Consider the following 25937-nt stretch of genomic DNA (forward strand, 5'->3'; position numbering starts at 1 on the left):
TTAGAGTTAGGCCTGTGGTCTACCGTCGTTTCAGAACGAAACTGCATGTGAAGCGGGTGCCAGTGGAAAGACTCATCACCAGACCTTTGAATCTACAAAGTAATTTATTTTTACTTTATTATTTGTTTTTGTAACCAATAAAACTGTACTGCAACAATGACTCCAGATGATGTCTCGTCTGGCCTTTGTGGTTTTCTGTTCACTGCTCACCCAAAATGGATTTTAAAATTTCATTTCACATTAAAATAACATATTCTCTTTTTGTAATAAACATTCTAGGTACAAGGAGCTCAAATCATGGAACATGCTCTGAAGTTCCTCCCTCATAAAATCACATTTTATAAGCAAACTCAATTTTACCTTTACATTAAAAATGAAACACGACGGTGCCAACGTCGCAAAAGGCAGCAGTGACTAACAAGGGCGTTTCGTTACCATCCCAACACAATGAGTTAAGCAGACTTCAAAAGGCCTAATAGCATCAGAAAGGACTTATAGAGCCATATGAAGTTAATTAAGACCGAAGCGGCAGTTGAATTAGAGCTGGATCGGGCTTCAGAGAGGCTGCTAAAGCCATTTGCGGGACAAGCAGAGGCCAGAGAATCTGAGCTCTGTTCCTACAGTCATGACTAAATGAGGTTCGACTACCTCTATACATTGGCTGAGGTTTAGATAAATACACATTCTCCGGAAATTTATCTCTACTAGGTATAATGTGTGTTTTTAATAATGTCCTTACAACCTTTCTGGACCTTGAATGTATCAGTTGTGTTGCTGTCTATGCAGGGTCAGAAATCTCTTGGATTTAATCAAAAATGTCTTAATGTGTGTTCTGAAGATGAACGAAGGTCTTACAGGTTTGGAACGACATTAGGGTGAGTTATTAGACAGAATTTACATTTTTGGATGAACTATCCCTTTAAATATCAAACAAAACCAAGAACAAATGGACAGTGTTTTTTTAGAATTTTGAGACATAATTTATTCTATATTAACAGTATAAAAACAAGAAGCATTTCCAAGTCTCAAACTCCTAGACAAAGATGCACAATCCAGGAAACTCATTTCATCCTGTAGTCTTCTGGCCTGTGAACACACAACAGACAAAAAAAAGCACAGTCAATATTTAAGCACAATACTGTGGCATCATAACATTAAAATGTTTACTAATAACCAACGGAACAAAACAGGAACTGACTGATTGAACAAATAGCAGTTAACAAATCCATTATCACAGTTAACTGAGGGTACACTCTTAAAAATAAAAGGTGCTTCATGATGCCATAGAAGAACCTTTTTTGTTTAAATGAAGAACTTTAACATCTCAAGAACCTTTCTGTTTCACAGAAGGTTTTTCAGATTGTAAAAAGGCAAGAAAGAGATGGTTCTTTAAAGAACCTTTGACTGAATGGTTCTTTGTGGAACCAAAAATAGTTATTCTATGATATCGCTGTGAAGAACCTTTTAAAACACCTTTATTTTTAAGAGTGTAGGCAATCTTGTAAAGCTGTTAAGTGCGAAGGTGCTCTGACACTGAACCTTGAAAAATTAATCACTGAATATAGTGGTTTGTTTCCACTGGTATTAAATTTTAATTAAAAAGTCTCCCCACTTAGATTACTGCACCCTTATTGTATGCACCAAAAGATCAAAATATTGTGCTCACTTGATGTAAGAGCAATTTAAAAATGTCAGCAGAGAGACAATGCATAATTTGACATGACATCCCATAGTGCTTCCTCTCATTTACGTGATGATTAATTAAAACTTCAGCGTTATTGTTACAGTGGGTTAGAAACTGTGAAAAAAAAAAAAAAAAAAAAAAAAAAAAAGTATTTTAAAAACTAACCTATACTGCCGTTTGAGATCAGTAAGATTTTTAATGTTTTCTAATAGTCTTTTATGCTTATCAAAGCTGTATTTTTGTGAACTAATAAAAATATAATAATATTAATAAAAAAAAACTAATATTATTTCATATTGTGAAATATTACTGCAACTTCTAAAATTGGTTTCTCATTTCAATATACTTTTAAATATAATTTATGTCTGTGACACAGTGCTGAATTTTCATCGGGCATTACTCCAGTCTTCAGTGTCACATGATCCTTCTGGAAATCATTGTAATATGTGACCATTGTAATATGTAATATGTGAATATGTTAATATGTAAATTTTTTTTTTTTTTGTGAAATTGAGATTTATACATCATCTGAAAGCTGAATAAATAAGCTTTCCATTGATGTATGGTTGTTAGGATAGGACAATATTTGGCTGAGATACAACTAGTTGAAAATCTGGAATCTGAGGGTGCAAAACTAACTAACTAACTAACTAACTAACTAACTAACTAACTAAATAAATAAATAAATGTATTTATTTATTTATATTGAGAAATTTGCTTTTAAATTTGTCCAAATTAAATTCTTAGCAATGCATATTACTAATCAAAAATTAATTTAATATATTTACAGCAGGAAATTTACAAAATATCTTCATGAAACATAAAGACACTATTTACAAAAAGACACTATTTACAAAAAAAGAAAAAAAAAAACAAAAAAAAACTTTGAACCTTTGATAAATAATCAACACCTAATGTCACAGGTAAGTATACCATCTGCTACCAAGGAAATTTCATCTCAAGGTTAAAAATTCCAACACGCTGTCACTGTCCAGTCAGAGACAAACCCAAAGAGGGACAGAGGGGTCATGGGCCTAGGGGCCCACAGAGTAATGACACTGACCCACATTAAGGGTCTCACTCAGAGACACATCCATCACCATGACAACAGTGTCACCTTGTCACCATCGTAAGCACTGCCTCAGGACAGCATCTGATCACTGCTGATATTTCCATGTTCAGCACTGAAGGGCATTTCGCAGTTTGAATCATAATGAAAAAAAAATGTCTGTGAATGTAGGCTATATATATAACATCAGATATTTTATAAATAGGTACCGTCTGGTACTTTCAAACTCTAACTACTAGCCTGCCAGCATTCACTTTTAAAGTGATGTTAAAAAAGTTTGTGTTAACAGTATTAAAGGAGAAGTCCACTTCCAGAACAACAATTTACAAATAATTTACTCACCCCCTTGTCATCCAAGATGTTCATGTCTTTCTGTCTTCAGTCGTAAAGAAATTATGGTTTTTGAGCAAAACATTTCAGGATTTTTCTGCATATAATGGACTTCATTGGTGCCCCAAATTTAAACTTCCAAAATGTAGTTTAAATGCAGCTTCTAATGGCTCTAAACGATCCCAGCCAAGGAAGAAGGGTTTTATCTAGTGAAACAATATGTAATTTTTTTCGAAAAATAAAAATGTGTGTACTTTTTAAAGCACAAAAGCTCGTGTAGCACAGGCTCTGGGATGCGTGCCCACGGGTCGTTCTCGAACGATTCGTTGATTTTGAATCTTTAATGTGACTCGGGAATAACGAGTCGTCTCGGGGAGTGATTCGTTCAGTCGCGTATGCGCAACATCCTATTAGGTTCTGTACTGGAATTAGTTCACCTGTTTCAAGTTTTCGGGTTTTTCCGAATCATTCGTTCATCTAATAGGGGCTGTCAAGTGATGCTGATTTTGCTTAAATGAATGAAATGACTTGAAAAAAGATTGGCTCATTTTGCTGAACGAGACTCAAAGGTCCAAGTCAGTAAAATGATCCGAACTTCCCATCACTTTTACGAATCGCATCTTCGAATCACTCCAAGTTCATCGTCTGTGTACTCCGGCTCAAAAAGGTAGAGTATGTCGAAAAACTCCATGTTATTTTCTCCTACAACTTTAGATATTGTTGTACTTTTTTGTTTGCAAGCAGCGTTTGACTTACCTACTTTCACACTTTTACATTTTTATTTTCCCAAAAAAAATGACTGATCGTTTCACAAGATAAGACCCTTCTTCCTCGGCTGGGATCGTTTAGAGCCCTTTGAAGCTGCATTTAAACTACATTTTGGAAGTTCCAAAAAAAAAAAAAAAAAAAAAAAAAAAAAATCGGTGCACCAATCAAGTCTATTATATGAAGAAAAATCCTGAAATGCTTTCCTCAAAAAAAACATAATTTCTTCATGACTGAAGACAAAAAGACATGAACATCTTGGACGACAAGGGGGTAAATAAATTATTTGTGAATTTTTGTTCTGGAAGTGGACTTCTTTAAGAATCAAGTGTATGTAAACTTTTGAACGGGGTAATTTTTATAAATTCAACTATAATTTTCTCATAGACTATATGTGAACTTCTTTTATGTGAAATATCTAAATCTAAATCTAAATCTAATTAACATGTATGTAAACTTTTGACTTCAGCTGTTTTTGTGTATCCTGTTTTTTAGTTAAAAATAAGTTAAATTAAAAACAAAGCCAAAATTAGTTGACATTATCAGTTTAGAGTTACATGAATTGCATGTAGTAAAAAGAATGAATTACGTGAAGCTCTACAAATGTAATTAAAATTTAACCTACAAAAATACGTCAACATTCATCTAACGTCTGAGAATCTATAAACATTTCTGACATTTAAAGACAGACCTGAGAGGATTGCTTATCTAGGTATTTGAATAATACATGGCAAACACTGTCTGAGAAACATAAAGATCGGAGAGATCTCAGACTCACGCTTGTGCTGTCGAAACACTGGCATACATACAAAACAGCATATTTGTGCAGTAGTGTGGTAAAACAACTGGCTATTCAGCAAATCTGGAGATTGGAATTCAAACAAGTGCCTGATTGAATTAAATACACTATAAATGTCAGCTGTTGGTATTTCAGATGACTGCAGGCATTGTGTGTCTTTAAGAATGTGTTGTATTAGTCTACTATAGATGCCAGATACTAACCAGGTTTTTGACCATACATATGAACTTGATCAGATGAGACCAGCACTCAATTAGTAACTCAGTTTCATGCTGAACTTCTTGTAACGTGTTAGATTGAAAGTCCTTGAAATTAATGCAAACTAGCCATTACCGTGCCACCTACTAATTCAGCAGTTAAATCATTTTCAAGAGTGCAACAATAATGGAAGCTTTCATTATTTTCAGACCACATCTCACTGTTGACTGAACTCTGTAGACCAAAAAGCCAATTGCATGCTGGGAGCCAAATTTCTCATTAGAGCAACGCTGTAGAAGACAATGAAAACAAATGGATTTACATTTCCTGAAGGAAATACTGCTACTTAGCAAAAAGAATCAAGCCAACGTTTTAGGTAATATCTGGTTAGACTTTAGAGTCACTGTTGCACAGTAATCAACACTGCTTTTAAAGGGACAGTTCACCCAAAAAACTAATGTTACCACATGATTTCACTCTCAAGTCATCTTAGGTGTACGTGACTTTATTCTTTCAAACAAATGCAATCGGAGTTACATTCAAAGCGTCCTGCTCTTCCAAGCTTTATTATGAACGGCTGTTGATATTTTGAAACCCAAAAAAAAAACTACATCCATCCATCATAAAAAGTTCTCCACACAGCTCCGTAAGGTTAATAAAGGCCTTCTGAAGTGAATCGATGCATTTGTGTTAAAAAAATATCCATTTAAAACCTTACAAACATAGTCATGCAAGAACCAAGTTTTGTTTACAGCAAAGGAAAACCAGTCTCCTCTTGGCATGCAACAATGAGAAAATATTGGTGCTAGGAGCACCAGTGCAACTGACCCGATCAGCATATTTGTGTTTGTGCTTAGGGGAGCATCGAACGTTTCTACTTGCGTGTTTTTGCAGTGTTGAGTAATGCATGACAGACATATCTGTTGATTCCTCGAACACAATGCTAATCAGAATTCATTCACTGCTCAAAAAAAAAAAAATGCTGTTTTGTTCAGTGCATAGTTCTGCAAATGCATAAATTCTCTCATTATAACAAAGTGTAGACAGGGTGTAAATAAGAGATTCACTGTGCAGTGTAGAGAGATTGCGATGAACTAAGATGAGTGACAGCTTTTAATGATTATTAAGGGAGTTTGCAAATGTGATACTGATTTAATATAACAGTTCAATACACTAAGTTAATATTAAGTGACTTACATTGTCTTACTATAATACGTTTGTCTGATTTTACTCTATTTAACGGAAAATAGTTTCAAACAGTCACAGCTGAGCAGCTGCGCATCTCCAAAAGCAGCGTTTCGTTTATGAATGAACGTGTGCTTTTTAAACAAATCTAGTGAGTCAATGATTCAATTACCCATTCATAAATAAGTCCACTTCCAGAACAGAAATTTACAGATAATGTACTAACCCCTTGTCATCCAAGCTGTTCATGTCTTTCTTTCTTTAGCATATAAAGAAATTATGTTTTTTGAGGAAACATTTCTGCATTTTTCTCCATATAATGGACTGATATGGTGCCCTGATTTTGAACTTCCAAAGATTAGCTTAAATGCGGCTTCAAATGATCCCAAATGCGGTTGTAAACGATCCCAACTGAGGAGAAAGGGTCTTATCTAGCAAAACGATTATTTTTATAAAAATAATACAGTTTATATACTTTTTAAAGTCAAACGCTCATCTTGTCTCACTCTGCCTAAACTGTTTTTTTCCAGTTCATGACAGTTAGGATATGCCAAAATACTCCCATCTCATGTTTTTCAACATACCCTAACTATCTTGAGCCAGAATACACAGAGTTCAGGCAGAGCAAGACAAGACGAGCGTTTGAGATTAAAAAGTATTTAAATTGTATTATTTTAATGAAAATAACCGATCGTTTTACTAGGTAAGACCCTACTTCCTCGGCTGGGATCGTTTGCAACCGCATTTAGGATCATTTGAAGCCGCATTTAGACTGCATTTTGGAAGTTCAAAATCAGGGCACCATATCAGTCCATTATATGGAGAAAAATCCTGAAATGTTTAACTCAAACAATTTCTTTACGGCTGAAGGAAAAAAGACTTGGATGACTTGTACTCACCCCTTTAATAAAATGACAAAAATGCCATTACAAATGTTAAAAAAAAGGCCCTGTAAATCACTTTAAGGAGTCAAATATCATCTCATAATGGGAAGGCTAATTTTTGATCAGATTTTTTGATTACTGATCAGAAGGTGCTCCTCTTTTAACTGTGCTCCTAATTTTTTTAAATTAAGAGCACAAGTGCTCCTAAAAAGAAGAGTAAGCACAGAGCCCTGTTATCAAAATCTTCCGACATTTTTCTTAACAAATCCTCGTTTTGTTGTTCTAATTCGTGACCAGTGTTTTGTTTTGCTCTCTCCTCTGCAGTTCCAAGTTTGTCACTCTCTCATGAAGCTAGAGATTACGGTTTATAAAGTTTTAGATTATGTAGAATTTTCTTGCACAAACGCATTGATTCACTTCAAAATGCCTTTATTAACCCCCTGGAGCCATGTGGAACAGTTTTTATGATGGATTTATGCACTTCTTTGAGCTTCAAAATCTCAACACCCATTCACTACCATTATAAAGCTCGGAAGAGCCAGGACATATTTTTATATATCTCCGATTGTATTCGTCTGAAAGAAGAAAGTCATATACAGCCTAGGATGGCTTGAGAGCGAGTAAATCATAGGGTAACTTTAATTTTTTGGTGAATTCTCTCTTTAAAGTGTTATGGACTGTGTTTTAAGATGCATGTGTCAAGCAGAAAGTTTAACTTTTAAAAATGTCACCGACACTAGCATTCTGAATGCTACCAAAACAAACAAAAAATAAATAAATATAAAACATAATGCAGTACTGTAACAATGCCTGTTCACACTATTATGAATAATTCTATGAGAGCTAGGTAACTATAATGGTAATGACATGGAGAAACAATATAATTTGTAATCGTTTTTATTTTAATTTTTTTTTCCAGCTGATTAATGATAAAAACACGGACAGCCAATCAAAATCCATTATGCTTTAAAGAGCATATAAAGTGCAAGACGACATAACTGCACACATATAAATAAACACTAATATAGCTATCTTTACAGTTGTTGTTCATGGTGTGAACGGGCATTTACAAGCACTTTAAAAAAAATTACTGCAACATGAAACTTAAATCCAATGGCTGAGTCATGGTTAGCTGTGTATTTATTTCTGACATATGTAAATGACATGATTTAATTTTTTAAGATTTGCATATTGCTCTATAATCATAAGGGATAGTGTATGCAGAGAGAGAAAGAGAGAGAGAGAGATGCATGAGGGGTGAAATAAGGTTAAACTCTCAGATCTCTTGGCACAGAAGGGAAGAGCTGTGGTTCAGCCACATTAAGTAAAGCAATGCCTCTGAAAATCTTTGAGCCTAGGGACACATCAAACTGCTAGCCAGCTAATGCCCTATAAATGCTGAAGCAAGTCAAATTTACAATCTTTTTAATTTCCTTTTTACAACAGCTGTGGTCAGACTGTTGAGGAAAAAGATGTTTTGACTCACCAACTTATCAGCCAATCAAATGTTACCAAACAAACATCACGTTGCTCCAATTTAATTACAGGAGATCTGCCCGTCTCATTATCACATTGTCGTCTCCTTCCCGCCGATATGTTTTAATTACACGCTCCATGTGGCTCCTCAGGAGGAATCGGCTTGTGTAAAATAATACAATGGGGACAACAAACAAAACCAGCCATATAGGCATAAAGAGACACAGTTGGTTGCCTCAGTGTTTTTGTTTGGAAGGGATATGAACTCTGGGCATCACACAGCGAACCCACACTAGCCAACACACAAAGAACAACCACACATACTTTGATCTAGAACCTCAAATAAAAGCTGCCTAGACTTGGAGCAGGAAAATAGAAAACACAATGTGGGATAAATGATATCGAACCACTGACCCTTTCTGATGGAGGCACAACCTCAAGTTAGAGAAAAACAGTGCTTCGCATGAGGTAAAATTCTGACACTGTGCATTATTATGAGAGGTTTACAGACGTTTATAGTGTGGAAAAAAATGAAATACGAAGTCCAACACTGACATAAAGCCTTGGTTTTGGTAAATTTATAACCTGAAGATTTGTGAATGACTTATACAATCATGTAAGTAATTCTGTTAATATGCATATATGTCATAATGGTTGTAAACATCATAACCAAAATTACTATGACAGAGTTTCTAGCAATATATATTCAATGGCATTGGAACATTGAATTTAAAACGCAAGTTTGATTATCAATGACTGATTTTTCTTGTATTGAACAATTGATTCTTATGAGCCAATTCAGTGAATTAAGAGCACCCAAGTCAACTACTGTATTTACAATTACTGTACAACTGATTCTTGTGAGTCAATCATTTTAAGTGAATCAAAAGTGCATGAAGGAAACGGAGCATTCTGATTCCTGATCAACTGATTGTTATAAGTTGGGTCAATTCAATGAATCAAAAGCCCAAAAATCAAATACTGTATTCAGATTCCTGAACAACTGATTCTTGTGAGTCAATAATTTTAGGGGAATCAAAAGTGCATAAAGGAAACAGAGTATTCTGATTCCTGAACAACTGATTCTTATGATTTGGGCCAATTCAGTGAATCAAAAGCACCTACGTCAACTACTGCATTCAGATTCTTGTACAATTGATTCTTCTGAGTCAATCCTTTCAACTGAATCAAAAAGTGCATGAAGGAATTCAAGTATTCTGATTCCTGAACAACTGAATATTGTGATTTAGGCCAATTAAGTGCATCAAAAGTACACAAATCAAATACTGTATTCAGATTCCTGAAGAACTGATTCTTGTGAGTTCATAATTTTAAGTGAATCAATAGTGCATGAAGTGCAGGAATTAGAGTATTCTGATTCCTGAGCAACTGATTCTTATGAGATGGGTCAATTCAGTGAATCAAAAGTGCATGAAGGAATTAGAGTATTCTGATTCCTGAACAACTAATTCTTATGAGTTCAGTGAATCAAAAGCACACAAATCAACTGCATTCACATTCCTAAACAACTGATTCTTGTGAGTCAGTTATTTTAAGTGAATCAAAAGTGCATAAAGGAAACAGAGTATTTAGATTCCTGAACAACTGATTCTCATGAGTTGGGCCAATTCAGTAAATCAAAAGCACACAAATCAACTACTGTACTCAGACTCCTGAACAATTAATTCTTGTGAGTCAATCCTTTTAAGGTAATCAGAAGTACATGAATGAATTAGAGTATTCTGATTCAGTGAACCAGAAGCATACAAATCAACTACTGTATTCACATTCCTGAACATTTGATTCTTGTGAGTCAGTCATTTTAAGTGAATCAAAACTGAATGAAGGAATCTAAATATTCTGATTCCTGAACAATTGATTCTCATGAGTTGGGCCAATTCAGTGAATCAAAAGCACACAAATCAACTACTGTATTCACATTCCTGAACATTTGATTCTTGTAAGTCAGTCAGTTTAAGTGATTTAAAAGTGTATGAATGAATTAGAGTATTCCGATTCAGTGAACCAGAAGCACACAAATAAAATACTGCATTCAGATTCCTGAACAACTGATTCTTGCGACTAATTCTTAGAAGTTGGGCCAGTTCGGTGAATCAAAAGCACACAAATCACCTACTGTACTCAGACTCCTGAACAATTGATTCTTGTGAGTCAGTCCTTTTAAGTGAATCAAAAGTACATGAATGAATTAGAGTATTCTGATTCAGTGAACCAGAAGCATACAAATAAAATACTGTAATCAGAGTCAACAACTGATTCTTGGGAGTCAGTCCTTTTAAATGAATCAAAAGTGAATGAATGAATTCGAGTATTCAGATTCCTTAACAACTGATCCTCAACTGATTCTCTTAGTTCTTTTTAGTGAATCAACCACAACTTTCAACCATGAGACTGTGTACATTATAGAAATATATGCTACTGTATATTACTGATGTTTAAAAAGACTCTGAATACTCATTAAATATCAGTGTTAAAAATACTTTTTTTTTTTTTTTTTTTTAATAATTGATTTAAACATTAAAACAGTCAATGGACTTGGATTTCTGTTCTTTCTTTCTTTTCTTTTTTTAAAAAATGTATTCCTTAAAAGTACCAGTAGATTTGTTAACAGAACTAAGGAACCAAGATTGTTAAAATGAATCAGAACCAAAATTAACTCAATAGTTCATGATACCTTTGCCTAAAAATCATGAGCTTGAATTTAACATGAAGACTATTCATTATTCAGAACAACACATCTTGTAATATGGTTTTGAGTACTGATTCAGAGAGCCTGAAGACACAAGGAAAATACTGGAAATTACACTGAAGACAAGGTGACGTACATATTTAACGAACTAAAGAAATTAGGATTCAAGTTCATAAATGTTTATAAAAGTTAATTGTGCGTAAATGAACCAAATGACTGTTATTTAACAGGATGGTTATGTATAGTTGAACATTTTATTGTCACTCTTCTTTTGCCAAGTGAAAATAACAAGTCACTTTGAACAGTAATACCAATCTGCCTTGCCTTGTGTACATCTTTCGGCACAACAAACTCCCTTTGAAATGCTGTAACACTGCTTCCCTTTAAATCCAACTGAGGAAGAGTGTACTGTCACTTGCCTTTCAGCATTCTGTGATTTAACACTAAAGTAATATCAAATCTCCAGAATATGTGAGAGGGTAAATCTCCCTGAGCTGAAGAGAGACAGTTGAAAGCTCCTTACAGCAGCCCCGGGCCACACCACACCTTCTGACTCTTATCATCCTTTTATACCTCCTGTGGTGAGACTGCAGTTTCCAAATCGCAATATCTTCTACAGCAGCTATAAAGCTATTTAATTTCATACCTTGAGATTCATCGGACCACAATTGTATGATAACGATTATAATGAATTCATCAGTCACCTGTGCCATCCACACAAAGGTTCATTAAAGGTCACAGGAAGAGCAATGCCCTTTATCAGTGATACGTTATCATTTGGAAAACAAACACACAGCCTGCATTAAAAAAAATGCTGTGATACTGAGATTTCTTTTTTTTTTTTTTGGTTAGGAAAAAAGTTTCTATGCCACAACTTTTGTCTATTAAGTCCAGAAATAATATGCGCCAGAGGGAAATATGCTGTGCCAATGAAATACTCAGGATGGGAAATTTTATTGACTACAGTTGCAGGACAATCTGCACAGATGTAAAGGGTTTATGAGGCGTTTAACAGCTGTACAGCAGCAGTAACAATCTCAAGTGATGTGAAATGTTTTTGAGGATCTCATGTGCGCTGCCAAACAAGGCAGGAAAGTATCCCGGGTGGCATGTATGTCATACATAGCACTTGACCTTTAAAACAGGTCATTTTTTCAATTGTATGTGTAACAGAGGGTACTTGATCTTGAATTTATTAAGACTCTGCTTAGACAGGCAGTGTATATACAGTTAAAGTCAAAAGTTTACATAAACCTTGCAGAATCTGCAAAATATTAATTATTTTACCAAAATAAGTGGGATCATACAAAATGCATGTTATTTTTTTATTTAGTACTGACCTGAATAAGATATTTCACATAAAAGATGTTTACATATAGTCCAGAGAAAATAATAGTTACAATAGAAAATAATAACAGAATAGTCCTTCAGGTCCTACTTTGGTTTTTCAGCATTTTTGTCCATTTGAACTCTTTCCAGCAATGGCTGTATGATTTTGAGATCCATCTTTTCACACTGAGGACAACTGAGGGACTCATATGCAACTACTACAGAACGTTTAAACGCTTACTGATGCTTCAGAGGCAAACACAATGCATGAGCTGGGGGTGAAAACTTTTGAACAGAATGAGGATGTGAACCTTAGTTCTTATTTTGCCTAAATATCTTTTTTTTTAATGTAGTACTGCCCTTCAGAAGCTACAGAAGATACTTACATGTTTCCCAGTAGACAAAATAAGTTACATTTACCCTGATCTTCAAATTCAAAAGTTTTCACCCCCGGGTCTTAATGCATCATTTTCCTTCTGGAGCATCAGTGAGCGTTTGAACCTTTTGTAATAGTTGCATATGAGTCCCTCAGTTGTCCTCAGTGTGAAAAGATGAATCTTAAAATCATACAGTCATTGTTGGAAAGGGTTTAAATACACGAAAATGCTGGAAAACAAAAGAATTTGTGGGACCTGAATGATTTTTCTGAAGAATAGCGGGCAGTTTAAATGTTCAGGACAAACAAGGGACTCATGAATGGATCATTCAGGTAACAACACAGTATTAAGAATCAAGTGTATGTAAACTTTTGAACCAGTTCATTTGTATAAATTGAACTATTACTACTCTTGTGGACTATATGTACACATCTTTTATGTGAAATATCTTATTCAGGTCAGTACTTAAAAAAAAATAACATGCATTTTGTATGATCCCTCTTATTTTGGTCAAATAATTAACATTTTGCAGATTCTGCAAGGTGTATGTAAACTTTTGACTTCAACTGTATATTTTAAACTACCGTTTAAAAGTTTGTGGTAAGTAAGATTTTTCAATGTTTAAAAAAAAAAAAAAAAAAAATCTTGCTCAACAAGGCAATGCAGTAAAAACTTGAATATTGTGAAATATTATTACAACTTACAATAACTGTTTTTTTATGTGTATATATATATATATATAAAATGTATATATAAAATGTAATTTATTTTTATTTTTGTAATTTATTATTTCTGTAATGGCAAACCTGATTTTTTTGTTTTCAGTGCCTTATGATCCTTCAGAAATCATTTTAATATGCTGATTTGAAATATGTGCTGCTATTTCATAATTAAAAAAAAATAATAATTCTTTGATGAATCAAATAAATAGAATTTATTGGAACTTTTGTAACATAAATGTCTACTGCCACTGTACTAACGAAAACAATGCATCCTTGCTGAATAAAAGTTTACATTTCATGTAAAATTGGTACTGAACCCAAACTTTTGAATGGTAGTGAACATATAATTACATTTTAATAATATTTCCTTATAATAGATTCAGATTGATGGTGTCCAGACTAATACTGGTTTTAATAAAGAGGTAATGAGATCTGAGATTTAAGCTCACCAAAAAATGAAAATTCTGTCATTAATTTCTCACCCTCAAGTCGTTCCAAACCCGTACGGCCTTCGTTCATTTTAGTAACATAAGATATTTTTGATGAAATCCGAGAGCTTTCTGTGTCAATTGACATAGAAGAGAAAAAGTTGTTGAATAAAACTGTTATTTTTGTTTTCTTTCCACACAAAAAGTATTCTTGTAGCGGCATAAAATTACGGTTGAACCACTGATGTCACATGGACTATTTTAATGATGTCCTTCCTACCTTTCTGGGTCTTGAAAGTATCAATTGCTGTCTATGCAGGGTCAGAAAGCTCTCAGATTTGATCAAAAATATCTTAATTTGTGTCCTAAAGATGAACAAAGGTCTTATGGGTTTGGAACAACATCAATAACACATTTGTCATTATTAGGTAAACAATCCCTTTCCCTGTTGATTGGGCTGTGGTGGTACAAAATACAAAAAAAGCTGGCAAACACTACTCTAAAGAAATAAACTGCCCGTCCACTTTATTGTCAAAAAAGTAGCTAAGCAATTGTGAACAATTAGTGCACAAAGCAAAGTTTCCCCACTGTGACTTCACAAGCAGTGTGTGATTGGCTGGCCTCCGAGCCGGTGACTCAGCTCTCATAAATCTGATTGGATCTCTGCAGTGTGGGGACCAGCAAAGCAGCCATCCAGAAAGGTGCAGCTTCACAGATGGATTATTAAACATCAGTTCTTTACGACCTCACTGCCAGCCACCCTGTCTCTCTCCCCTCAGCAGACCATCGGCACAGGACGACGCCTCAACTATGCTCTAAATCTAACACTGACTCATGCTCTTCAGATGCATGGAGGAAATATGATAGAGGAGGAACAAAAGCGGCTAAGAAAGACAAAAGAAACAGAGAGAAAACAAACAAACTCACGGGGTCCAGAGCATGGGGAAAGCATCCCGCTCCTCCTGCGTGTACTCGCTGAGCTTACGAGGAATCTCTCTGGGTTGAGGAAGCTCCTCGGTCAGGTTCTTTAGAATATCCTCAGGAAGTACCTAAAATGGAACACAGTGATTTGTATTATTGTATTATTACACAGAAACAAAACAAAACATTACTGCAGAACTATGATCAAAGACAGGTGTCTAAACACTAAACCCTGTCTAACCCTCCACTGGGTTTCTGTAACTCAGTCATAGAACAATGTTGGCGATTAATGAAAATTCACATCTGGCTTTAGAAATGTACTACTTTCTCTCATGTGACCAATTTTGAGATGGCTTTTCAACAGATTTATAAAAATAATAATAGAAAAATAATAATTTTGCATTAACATTTATTTATCAATTGGATTGATGTGGTTAATTATGACGTGACTGTGCAGTAGGGTATTAGAATAATGTAGTTTTTCAATTCCTGCAGCTGTAGTATTGTATAATGTAGCTTCTTAATCGGATACATCCCCATCCTCCACTGAAACATTCATCAAACACACTGACACATTTCTTCTTTCCAAACATGTCAAGCTTTGGACAGCGCATCAATGAACATAAATCAGAGCATCAACTGAGAGCTTACATCATCTGGGAAGAGGTGAAGCCGTTGCATCATGGTCCTTCTGGTGAGGTTTTTGGGAAGCATCCCGTACACAGCCAGTTTAATGATCTGTGGAGTTAAAAAAAAAAAAAAAAAAAAAAAAAAAAAAACAGGCCAGAGATTTGGCCAGGAATTTAGTCAATGTCTCTCTAAAGGAAACTTGGAAATGTCTGCATTTTCATTCTCAAAATAAATAAATAAAGCAAACAAATGTTATTATATCCCGAAACACTACCACTCACAATTTTTAAAGAAGTCTCTTCTGCTCACTAAGCCTGCATTTATTTTATCCAAATTATAGCAAAAACAGTAAAATTTTAAAATATTTTTTACTATTTAAAATAACTGTTATCTATTTGAATATATTTTAAAATGTAATTTATTCCTGTGATCAAAGCTAAATTTTCAGCATCATTAGTCCACTCTTTAGTGTCACATGATCATCCAGAAATCATTCTACTATGCTGATTTGCAGTTTGAGAAATGTTTTATTATTATTATCAATATTTAAAACAGTTGAGTACATTTTTTCAGGATTCTTTGATGGAACGAAAGATCCAAAGATCAGCATTTATCTGAAATAAAAACTTTTGTAACATTATACACCATACCTTTCAAAAGCTTGGAGTCAATATACTTTTTTGGGGTGGAAAGAAATGATAGAAATTAACACTTATTTAGCAAGGACGCTTTAAACTGATCAAAAATGATGATACAGACATTTATGATGTTGCAAATTATTTTTTTTAAAAATACTTCTTCAGAAACCTAAAAAAAAAAAAATATTTATGCTGTTTTCAAAATTTATAATAATAATAATATAATAATAATAATAATAATAATAAATATTAGAATAATTTCTAAAGGATCATGTGACTGAAGTAATGATGCTAAAATTTAGCTTTAAAATCAAAAGGAATAAATTACATTTTAAAATATTTTAAAATAGAAACAGTTTTTTTAAATAGTACAAATATTTTATAATTTTACTGTTTTTGCTGTACTTTGAATCAAATAAATGCAGGCATGGTGAGCAAAAGAGACTTCTTTAAAAAAAAAAAAATGTTAAAAATCTTACTGTTCAAAAACTTTTGACTGATAGTGTGTGTGTGTGTGTATATATGCGTGTGTATATATTATACAGCAAATAAAAAATAAATCTAAATATATTTATTTTAATTTTTTTTTAAAAAAAAAAACCATGAATTTAACATTAAATTTGTATAGTTAGTTTTATAGTATTATTATTATTATTATTATTATTATTATTATTGTTATTGTTATTGTTGTTATTATTATTATTATTATTATTATTATTTACATTGGAATAAAAAGGCTGGATAATGTGTTAGTGATGTGTTATTTCTACAAAACCAAAAAGTAAAATCCAATCATGCCTGTGTCAAATTTAAAATTCAAATATATACTAAGCAAATCATAACACTATTTCCACTTGGACCAAAATAAATAATACATTTCTGTCCCTTTGCTCATGCCACAACACATGAATACACAAGTAAGTGTCCATTTTTAACCCTTCATGAAACCATCCACAAAACACCAACCCAACCCCATCATTCTTTCATCAGGACATTAATCAAGGATTTATTTATTTTTTCTCTCCTCTGACTGGTAGATGTTTGATGGATGAAAGCAGTCTGAGGGCGTGATCGCTCTTCACCACTCTGTCACCTTCCTCTGATCATTATCCACAATTATCCCTGATACATTCCCCCCTCGACTGGAATAACTCAGCCCAAGTCGAGCATTCATCTTGTTAATGACAGAGAATGAGCAGAATGCTGGAGAGGGTGGAGGGCGGCACAGACTGAATCCGAGTTGGCTTTTTCTGGGCCACGGCGCAGCACCTACACAGAACTATACTTCTTCACTTGCATCCCACAGATGAAAACCCAATTCAGGGTCAGCGGCTTGCGTGCCTTGACTATGGATGGGCTCTGACTGTCACTGTGGAATGTAACGGTCAAGGTTACTTTAAGGAGGTGAACAACAGCAGAGAGAGATGGGATATGCACTCTGTCTGCATCTACCCATAAATAAAAGTGGAACAAAGAAAGAACAGGGCTTTTCACATCTGAACTAGTTAACCTTGTGTCATTCTAAACTCTGGCTAAATTGAGTCATGGTTTATCTTGCTTCACCTGTCACGCGGTTTATAATTCAGCCAGGGTTAACAATTTATCCTTGGTAAACATATGATGACATTTCAGTACATTCCTAAACCCTGAGTTAATGTTCTTATTTGCATATTTACAGTGTCAGTGTCATTGATTGGACGCATGCAGCGTTGTGCATCATCATTATATTATATATTGTCAAATTTACTATCAAGTTTTTACTACAAGAATTTACTATCATTTGACTTGCTCCCTTAACTTCTAAAAAAACGACTGTTTATATGCATTTTTCTGCGGAAGGGTCTCATAGCAGGTTCATAACAGTGCTTCTAATCCCACTTCTAAAACACAAATGTGCAAATTCTTTACTTTGGTTAAAAGCATGGTTTAGAACGCTGATAACCCGAGGTTAAGCACAGTGTGAAAAGCCCTAATGTGGTCCAATTTAAAGGGATAGTTTACCCAAAATGAAAATTCTGTCATCTTTATAAGTAGACGGCAGCCATTGACTTCCATAGTATTTTTATTTCCACACTATGGAAGTGAATTGCTACTGCCAACTGTTTGGTTAAACACATTTTTCAAAATACGTTTTTTTTGGTTCTCAACAGATGAAAGAGACTCATACAGGTTCATATGCAATTTGACATTATTAAATATATTGCAAAAAACATATTAGACGTAGATTACTGCGCAAACACATTTAGTGTTCACTACTGTGTGATTTAGTCTATTAAAATAGACTAATCAGAATTCCCCTAAAAATCAAGATGAGGGGACATATATGACTTGTGTCTTTTATATTATAGCATCTGATATCACCATTTTTCTCCAAATATCAGTATGATTGAAAATGCAATACTGGTTTTATAAAACAGTCTATTAAAGAAGAAGTTAATATTAATTGACTTACATTTTAGACACACGTTACTGTTTTTGCTATTTTTATCAACGAAAATAGATCCAAACAAAGCCACAGCAGAACTGTTTTGTGTCTCTGAGCAAAAGAGGGTTTGCACTTACGTCACGATTTGATCAGTTACCCGGATGCGCGGCCATATTGGCGATACTCGGATGTAAACAACAGCACGGATTACATGGTTAATATACTACTGAATAGATTGTTCTGCTCATTTATGCTGTCTAAACCACTTAAAAACCTGTGGAAGCTGCTAAATGATATAGAGAAGGACTTTGTAAGCAGCAAAGGGTGCAATATTTTGACAAACTAAAGTTAACAGGTGGTAAAGATGCGTACAAGCAGTAATAATGAACATATAACCGGAAATAATAAGAACAAACATGAATGTTGTCAAGATTCTTGCCCTGGAAATCCTGGTTCAGTTTGGTCAAACACGAACGCCTTTTGTTCCTCAGTTTTTGCACTCCTCTCCTTGATTTGTTATAACTTTTGGTACTCTATAGTACTCCAGATGTTTTTCCTGGTCTGACCAATTAGTGCAGCCCAAAACATGACAATAACTGACTATTTTTAGAAGCAATAATCAGCAAAATATGCAAGTTTCGTTCTGTGTTTCATTACTGAATAAATGAATCAGTTGAATGAATGACTCAATGACACTCATGCAGTAACTTGCTGCCACCTACTGGTGATTTTAGGCTTATGTTTACTGTATATATTGTCTCTTTTTCTCCAAAATCATCTTAAATATTGCAATTGAACGTTTTTAAAACATCAAAATATTATTTATGCTTTTGTAACTGTAGGTTAAATGCATTCACGTCCTGCATTAAACAGTCTGTGTAAATGCATCCAAAAGCCACTTCAGATGTAGATTCTGTGCCACATCTGCACTGCAAACACACATTTTGTTGACACCAATTTCATTTGATTGGTAACAGCCCTATAGTGTCTTACTATTTGAATTTATTGATTAAATATGAGAATTTGACAAAAGTTGATGCATACATTTAATTAGGTTAGAAAAAAAAATGGCCTTAAAAGTAAAAAATGCCCATTAAAAAAGTAAAAATCAATTTAATGTTATTGGAAAAGTTCATTTGTGTTGCAAACTAACCACCGCACAGAATATGAAGAATATCAAAAGCATTGGGAGTCAGCAGTCCTAAACCTGCCTAACTATCAGCACAAAAACACACTTAAAATATTAATTTGCAAAAACAGACTCAGTTTATTTAAAATATATAAATATCTATAGCACTTCCACTTCATCGAGTGCCATCCTAATCCAACGCAAGAATATAATGAGAAGACTTAAAGCTGTTTCTATTATCTGAGCTGCCTGGTATTTGTTATTCTCCAAAAACACGAGGGTGTGATTCACAGCACAGGCTGAGAGAGAGACAGAGAGGGTGTTTTTCAATCCAGGCGCGTCAGCGGCAGGTGACACTTGTAGAGGTGTATATTGGAAGCAGACAGGCTAGGAAAGACTGCTGTTTTAATAATGTCGAGGTGTTTGAGTCTTGAAAGCGCACTTTAAAATCTTTCTGACGTTGAGAGAGAAAACTATTTATTCGTTGGTGAAGGACAGACTGGAAAAATAGTAAGACAGATAAGCACTGAAAGGACGATGGAGAACTGGGCAATATGGGCTCTGCGCTGCATTTATTATTCAAATGTGCGTCATGCTGATTGTGAGGGAATATTTTGCTCTGCAACTGCCACTATCTGAAATTATTAAAAAACATTTGGGCATCATTTACATAAATTAATAAATGAAGTCAATTTTCACCTTCCTCCAAGGTGCAAGGCAAATTGACTCAAATTATGAACAGGTCTGAACCAGTGGCAGGTTTGTGAGTGACATGAGGACGCTGTTATTGTAGAAATCACTGCAAAATTAAATTTGTCACAGAAAAATATGAGTTCAAAAGCCACATTTAGAGAAGGATACTCACAGCTGTTGGGTCTTTTCTGTGCATTTGGGTTGCGGTGAGCTGTTTGAATGAGCCCGGGTAGCTGTGGGATGAAAAAGTAGATATTTAGTATTTCAAATCAGACCTATAATTCACATTCTAAACATTTTGGAAAGCAGCATATTGTTTCTATTACATGCACCATGCATATTGTAAATCATGCGGTTCAGATCTCAGATTTCCTTTTTTGCTCTATGTCAGCATAAAGAAAACACAGCCGAGAGCAGGGCATAAATGAAAGATTATAAAAAGCATGCTCTCTGTCCTCAGTTGAGCTGAAGTGTGGAAGGAGAAAGCTCTGTTTACCCAGTGTGAGACGAATACACTTTCTGTTCCCATTTATTTCCAGAGAAGGCGATGTGTCTGGTGTTCATAACCACCACATGATCTCCAATATCACCTAGGAACAAGACATGTATATACGTACATGATTAATTTGCACATTCAGCTTGTTTAGCCCCAGTGTAGCCCCTGCTACAATTACATTTAAATTACAACTGGTACTTTGTAAAATCAATAGATAGCTAAATATTAACTGTCATATATATACATATACACATATATATACACACACACACACATATATATATATAAATTATAAATGGAACACTTTTGTTTCTGCCCCCATTTTTCATGAGAAAACCAGTCAGTATCTGGTGTGACCACCATCTGCCTCACGCAGTGCAACACATCTCCTTTGCATAGAGTTGATCAGGTTGTTGATTGTGGCCTGTGGAATGTTGGTCCACTCCTCTTCAATGGCTGTGCAAAGTTGCTGGATATTGACAGGAACTGGAACACAGTGTCGTATATGCCGACATGGGTGACATGTCCGGTGAGTATGCTGGCAATGCAATAACTGGGATGTTTTCAGCTTCCAGGAATTGTGTACAGATCCTTGCAACATGGGGCCGTGCATTATCATGCTGCAACATGAGGTGATGGTCGTGGATGAATGGCACAACAATGGGCCTCAGGATCTCATCACGGTATCTCTGTGCATTCAAAATGCCATCAATAAAATGCATCTGTGTTTGTTGTCCATAACATACGCCTGCCCATACCATAACCCCACCGCCACCACGGGCCACTCGATCCACAATGTTGACATCAGCAAACCGCTCACCCACACGACTCCATACATGCTGTCTGCCATCTGCCCTGTACAGTGAAAACTGGGATTCATCCGTGAAGAGAACACCCCTCCAAAGTGCCAGACGCCATCGAATGTGAGCATTTGTCCACTCAAGTCGGTTATGACGACGAACTGCAGTCAGGTCGAGACCCTGATGAAGACGACGAGCATGCAGATGTGCTTCCCTGAGACGGTTTCTGACAGCTTGTGCAGAAATTCTTTGGTTATGTAAACCAGTTGTTGCAGCAGCTGTCCGGGTGGCTGGTCTCAGACGATCTTGGAGGTGAAGATGCTGGATCGGGAGGTCCTGGGCTTGGATGTACTGCCAAATTCTCTGAAACACCTTTGGAGATGGCTTATGGTAGAGAAATGAACGTTCAGTTCATGGGCAACAGCTCTGGTGGACATTCCTGTAGTCAGAATGCCAACTGCACGCTCCCTCAAAATTTGTGACATCTGTAGCATTGTGCTGTGTGATAAAACTGCACATTTTAAAGTGGCCTTTTATTGTGGGCAGCCTAAGTCACACCTGTGCAGTAATCATGCTGTCTAATCAGCATCTTGATATGCCACACCTGTGAGGTGGATGGATTATCTCGGCAAATGAGAAGCACTCACTAACACAGATGTAGACAGATTTGTAAACAATATTTGAGAGAAACAGACCTTTTGTGTACATAAAGTCTTTGAGTTCAGCTCATGAAAAATGGGGGCAAAAACAAAAGTGTTGCATTTATAATTTTGGTCAGTGTGTGTGTGTTATATTTATAATATTAATAAAATCCACTGTTCTTAATTTTTCTTATTAATTATTACTAATTACTAATTATGCATTCTTAAATCAGCATTTTTATATGTTTTCTTAAACAATGGCTAGGAAAAAACTAAGACAAACCACTGTTTTAGTTACATTTTTATTATTATTATTATTATTAATAATAATAATAATAATAATAATAATAATAAAATCATTTAAAATAATAATAATAATAATAATAATAATAATAATGTTCAGTTGCATATTGGCAATGAATGCAGTAACATAAAATTAATTAATTTATTTTTATTTACTTATTATTGATTGATTAATTGATTGATTGGCTACTGAAAACCTGGTATTGTGACAAGCCATGAAGGGAATTAATATTTTTATTTCAGTCATTATGAATGAATTATATACACTGTCCATCAAAAGTTTGGGATCCGTAAGATTTGTAATGTTTTTTAAATAATGTTTTTTTTTTTTTTCCTCATGCTCACCAAGCCTGCATTTATTTGATAAAAAATCCAGCAATCAGTAATATTGTGAAATAATATTTTAATGTAAAGTAACTGTTTTCTATGTGAATATATTTTAAAATGTAACTTATTCCCGTGATGCAAAGTGCAACATTTATTCAAAAACTCCCATTTAAAACTGTGTGGTCAGTAAATTTTCTTTTATCTTTTTTTAATGTCCAAGGATGTGTTCAATCGAGTAAAAGTGATAGCAAAGACTTATACTGTTAAAAAAAATATTTCTACTTTGAATAATTGCTGTTCTTTTTACCTTTTTATACATCAAAGAATCATAAAAAAATGGCAGGTCCCAAAAAAAATATTAAGCAGCACAACTGTTTTCAACATTGACAATAAAAGTAAAATGATTTCTGAAGGATCGTGTGACACTGAAGACTAATGGCTGATGTAAATTCAGCTTCGAAAATGTAGCATTGTTTTAAACTGTAATAATATTTTCACAATATTAATGTTTTTCCGTATTCTTGATTAAGTAAATGCAGCCTTGATGAGAAGCATAAGAAATGTTTTTAAAACATTAAAAATGTTACTGATCCCAAACTTTTGAAAAGCAGTGTATACACACTTCTTCAGTCAGGACTTGAATCATTACTCCTCTCTTAATTTGAACATCCATGTTGTTAAAGATGAGATAAAAAACAAAAGCTATTCTAAGATGAATTGAATATAACTGAAACATTTACACACAGGTCTAACTGTACAACTGAAAAAATCCTAGCCAAAAATATCTATCCCTCCAGAACCGGTAAATGAAAACACGGCCCCTCCTTTCTCTGACTTTGCTGCCTGGCAGAATAACTGCACAGCCCAGAATTTTCATCTCTTGGCCTGTTATGCTCATTCATCTATCAGAGAGTGAGAGTTTCATTAAAAACTCCCAGCATGTCTCAGGAAGGAGGCACCATCAGCAGGGTCTGTGAGTGAGCTGCAGGCACATACAGCGTGCAGCTCCAGACTAATGTATCAATTCCACAGCCTGTCGGAGTCAGAAGTCATGACACCTTACATCTCTCTGGAATTAGCTGCCACACTAGCAGCTTTTCACATTCAGATCAAGGGAATAACTGTAATTCCTGTCATGAATTTAGACGAACGAATCCTGATCACAGCTTCGGAGAATGATTTTGCACCATGTTTACTCTTGCGATTTTAAACATTCTGATTAAAGATTCAGCCTGTCGTGTTAGATCTAATGTTACATAAATTACACAGTTGGTTTGTGCCTTTTAAGAAAGAAGTCCTTAACATAAACACAAAATATAATGTACAACATCCCATTTACACTATACAGCAACAGCACACTTCAACTAAACACACAATGGGAAAAAATGTCAACTAAAATAGAGGCATTTTTTTACATACATAAATAGGTAAATACATTGGACTTTACATGCTTTGGTTATATAAAGCAGCGCTGCCAATATTTTAAACAGTGGTCGTTTACTTCCATCTTGTGGCCATTCGGCTACTACACATTCCCAGTCAATTCATAAAAACGGATCACTGCTGTCATGAGGTGGGAAATTAACAAAAAGCTCACTCAGTGGATGGTAAATGGGTTTATGTTTTCCTTGAAGCCGCACTGAGCACATAGAGGCGATCTTTCCTGGAGGCTGCATCCTAGCGTCTATTAGTAACCAGGATCTTGCAAATGTCGCCCATTGCTTATGGGGGAGAAAAAAAGACAATTTATACAATGCAAGCTGACTTTTCAATAACTGAATATATCTATTTCACAATAACTGATAATAATAGTTCAAGTAAAATTAAATTACGAGCTGTATGACATGACATTTTATCAGCCAGTCACCATTCACTTCCATGCAAGTAAACACGATGCGGTGAAAGTGAATGGTGACTAAAGCGTCCGTAACATCCCGTCTAATATCTTCTTTCGTGTTACACGGAATAAATAAAATTATACCGTTTAATTATTCATTTTTCGGTTAACTGTCCACCTGTCACCTGTAAACTAATGCATTAATACACATTTACTATCACACTCATCTACATTAACTAATTTTCAGCAATGCCAATCTTATCTCATCAAGCTATTCAGTTGGATCCATGCACATAAGTACAGATATTATACACAGATCTCACTTACAGTATTTGACCGTAAGCTTGTTAGCGCACAAGCTCTAACAGAGGAGAAAAATCACGCTTTCCATACAAGAAACAGGGCTGAAAGCGTAGTATCTATATAAATGACAACGGACCGGTATGATAGTAACCCATAATAAACAACTTACCTGGGCTGATCTTGAAAAACTAGACATTTTAAATAAGCATTTGAAAAATTTGACTTCAATGTGGCTGTAGTGGTACAGCAGCAATTTACTTCCCCCTGATAAACCGAATGAGAATATGGTTCCCCATTTAACAGTTATAATTTTAATGCTCTCAGATAATTTACTTTGATAACGTAGTTTGAATAAAAATAAGTATATGATGCTAATTTATGTTTTTGTTCAGCTCCATCTTTACGTATTGTTATTTATAAGCGTGTTTTAATACGTTTCTACCGACTGTATTTTTTTGTAGCACGCGCGTCACCGTCGCGTCATTTTCGAACGTCCGCGTTGGTTGTAAACGCGCGTAAATTTGTTTTATAGTGGAGTCTGTGAGGTGTTGTAAGAAGACAACATTATTTTACATGACCACGGCAGCATACAGATATGGACAGATACGTGCTAGTTGTTATAATCAACCTAGAGCCAAAGAAAGAGGGCTCTTTCAACGGTAAGACGCCGCCGTGTATTAATACTTTTCAGAAGTTCTGCCGTGGCTGTCTGTTGCTGTTTTGACGTATTGTATTTTTGCAGGGGTTGATGAAACCAAAAAAGTGTTTGGTAACCTCAAGAATATTTCTGATTCGAATTTAACGCGCATTCCTCCGTTTCCAGGTAGGTTAATTTATT

At 34.8% G+C, this 25937-nt stretch overlaps 2 protein-coding genes across 2 annotated transcripts in view; one reads left to right on the forward strand and one right to left on the reverse strand.

Annotated features, from left to right (window-relative positions):
• mrpl13 (mitochondrial ribosomal protein L13) lies at nucleotides 1–25387 on the reverse strand. Its single transcript, XM_051132051.1, has 7 exons — nucleotides 25269–25387; nucleotides 24557–24680; nucleotides 20889–20982; nucleotides 20565–20625; nucleotides 15529–15615; nucleotides 14884–15005; nucleotides 1–1086 (listed from the first exon to the last, which is right to left on the reverse strand). The coding sequence occupies exons 1-7, from the start codon at nucleotides 25293–25295 to the stop codon at nucleotides 1062–1064; spliced, it is 540 nt and encodes a 179-aa protein (XP_050988008.1). The 5' UTR covers nucleotides 25296–25387; the 3' UTR covers nucleotides 1–1061.
• Nucleotides 25388–25582: 195 nt separating this feature from the next.
• mtbp (MDM2 binding protein) overlaps nucleotides 25583–25937 on the forward strand; it is a 35490-nt gene continuing 35135 nt past the window's right edge. The window contains exons 1-2 of the mRNA XM_051132050.1: nucleotides 25583–25758; nucleotides 25842–25922. Coding sequence (XP_050988007.1) covers nucleotides 25695–25758; nucleotides 25842–25922 — 145 coding nt within the window. The 5' untranslated portion in view covers nucleotides 25583–25694. The remainder of the gene's footprint in view (nucleotides 25759–25841; nucleotides 25923–25937) is intronic.

The sequence above is a fragment of the Labeo rohita genome, chromosome 16, assembly GCF_022985175.1.
Source record: "Labeo rohita strain BAU-BD-2019 chromosome 16, IGBB_LRoh.1.0, whole genome shotgun sequence".
NCBI lineage: Eukaryota > Metazoa > Chordata > Actinopteri > Cypriniformes > Cyprinidae > Labeo > Labeo rohita.

Coding starts and splice junctions, on each gene's coding strand:
- mrpl13 (XM_051132051.1), bottom strand. CDS start 25,295: ATGTCTAGTTTTTCAAGATCAGCCCAG. Junction 24,681..25,268: donor GTTTTTCAAGATCAGCCCAG/GTAAGTTGTTTA, acceptor CTCCCCCATAAG/CAATGGGCGACATTTGCAAG. Junction 1,087..14,883: donor TTCCCCATGCTCTGGACCCC/GTGAGTTTGTTT, acceptor GTGTGTTCACAG/GCCAGAAGACTACAGGATGA.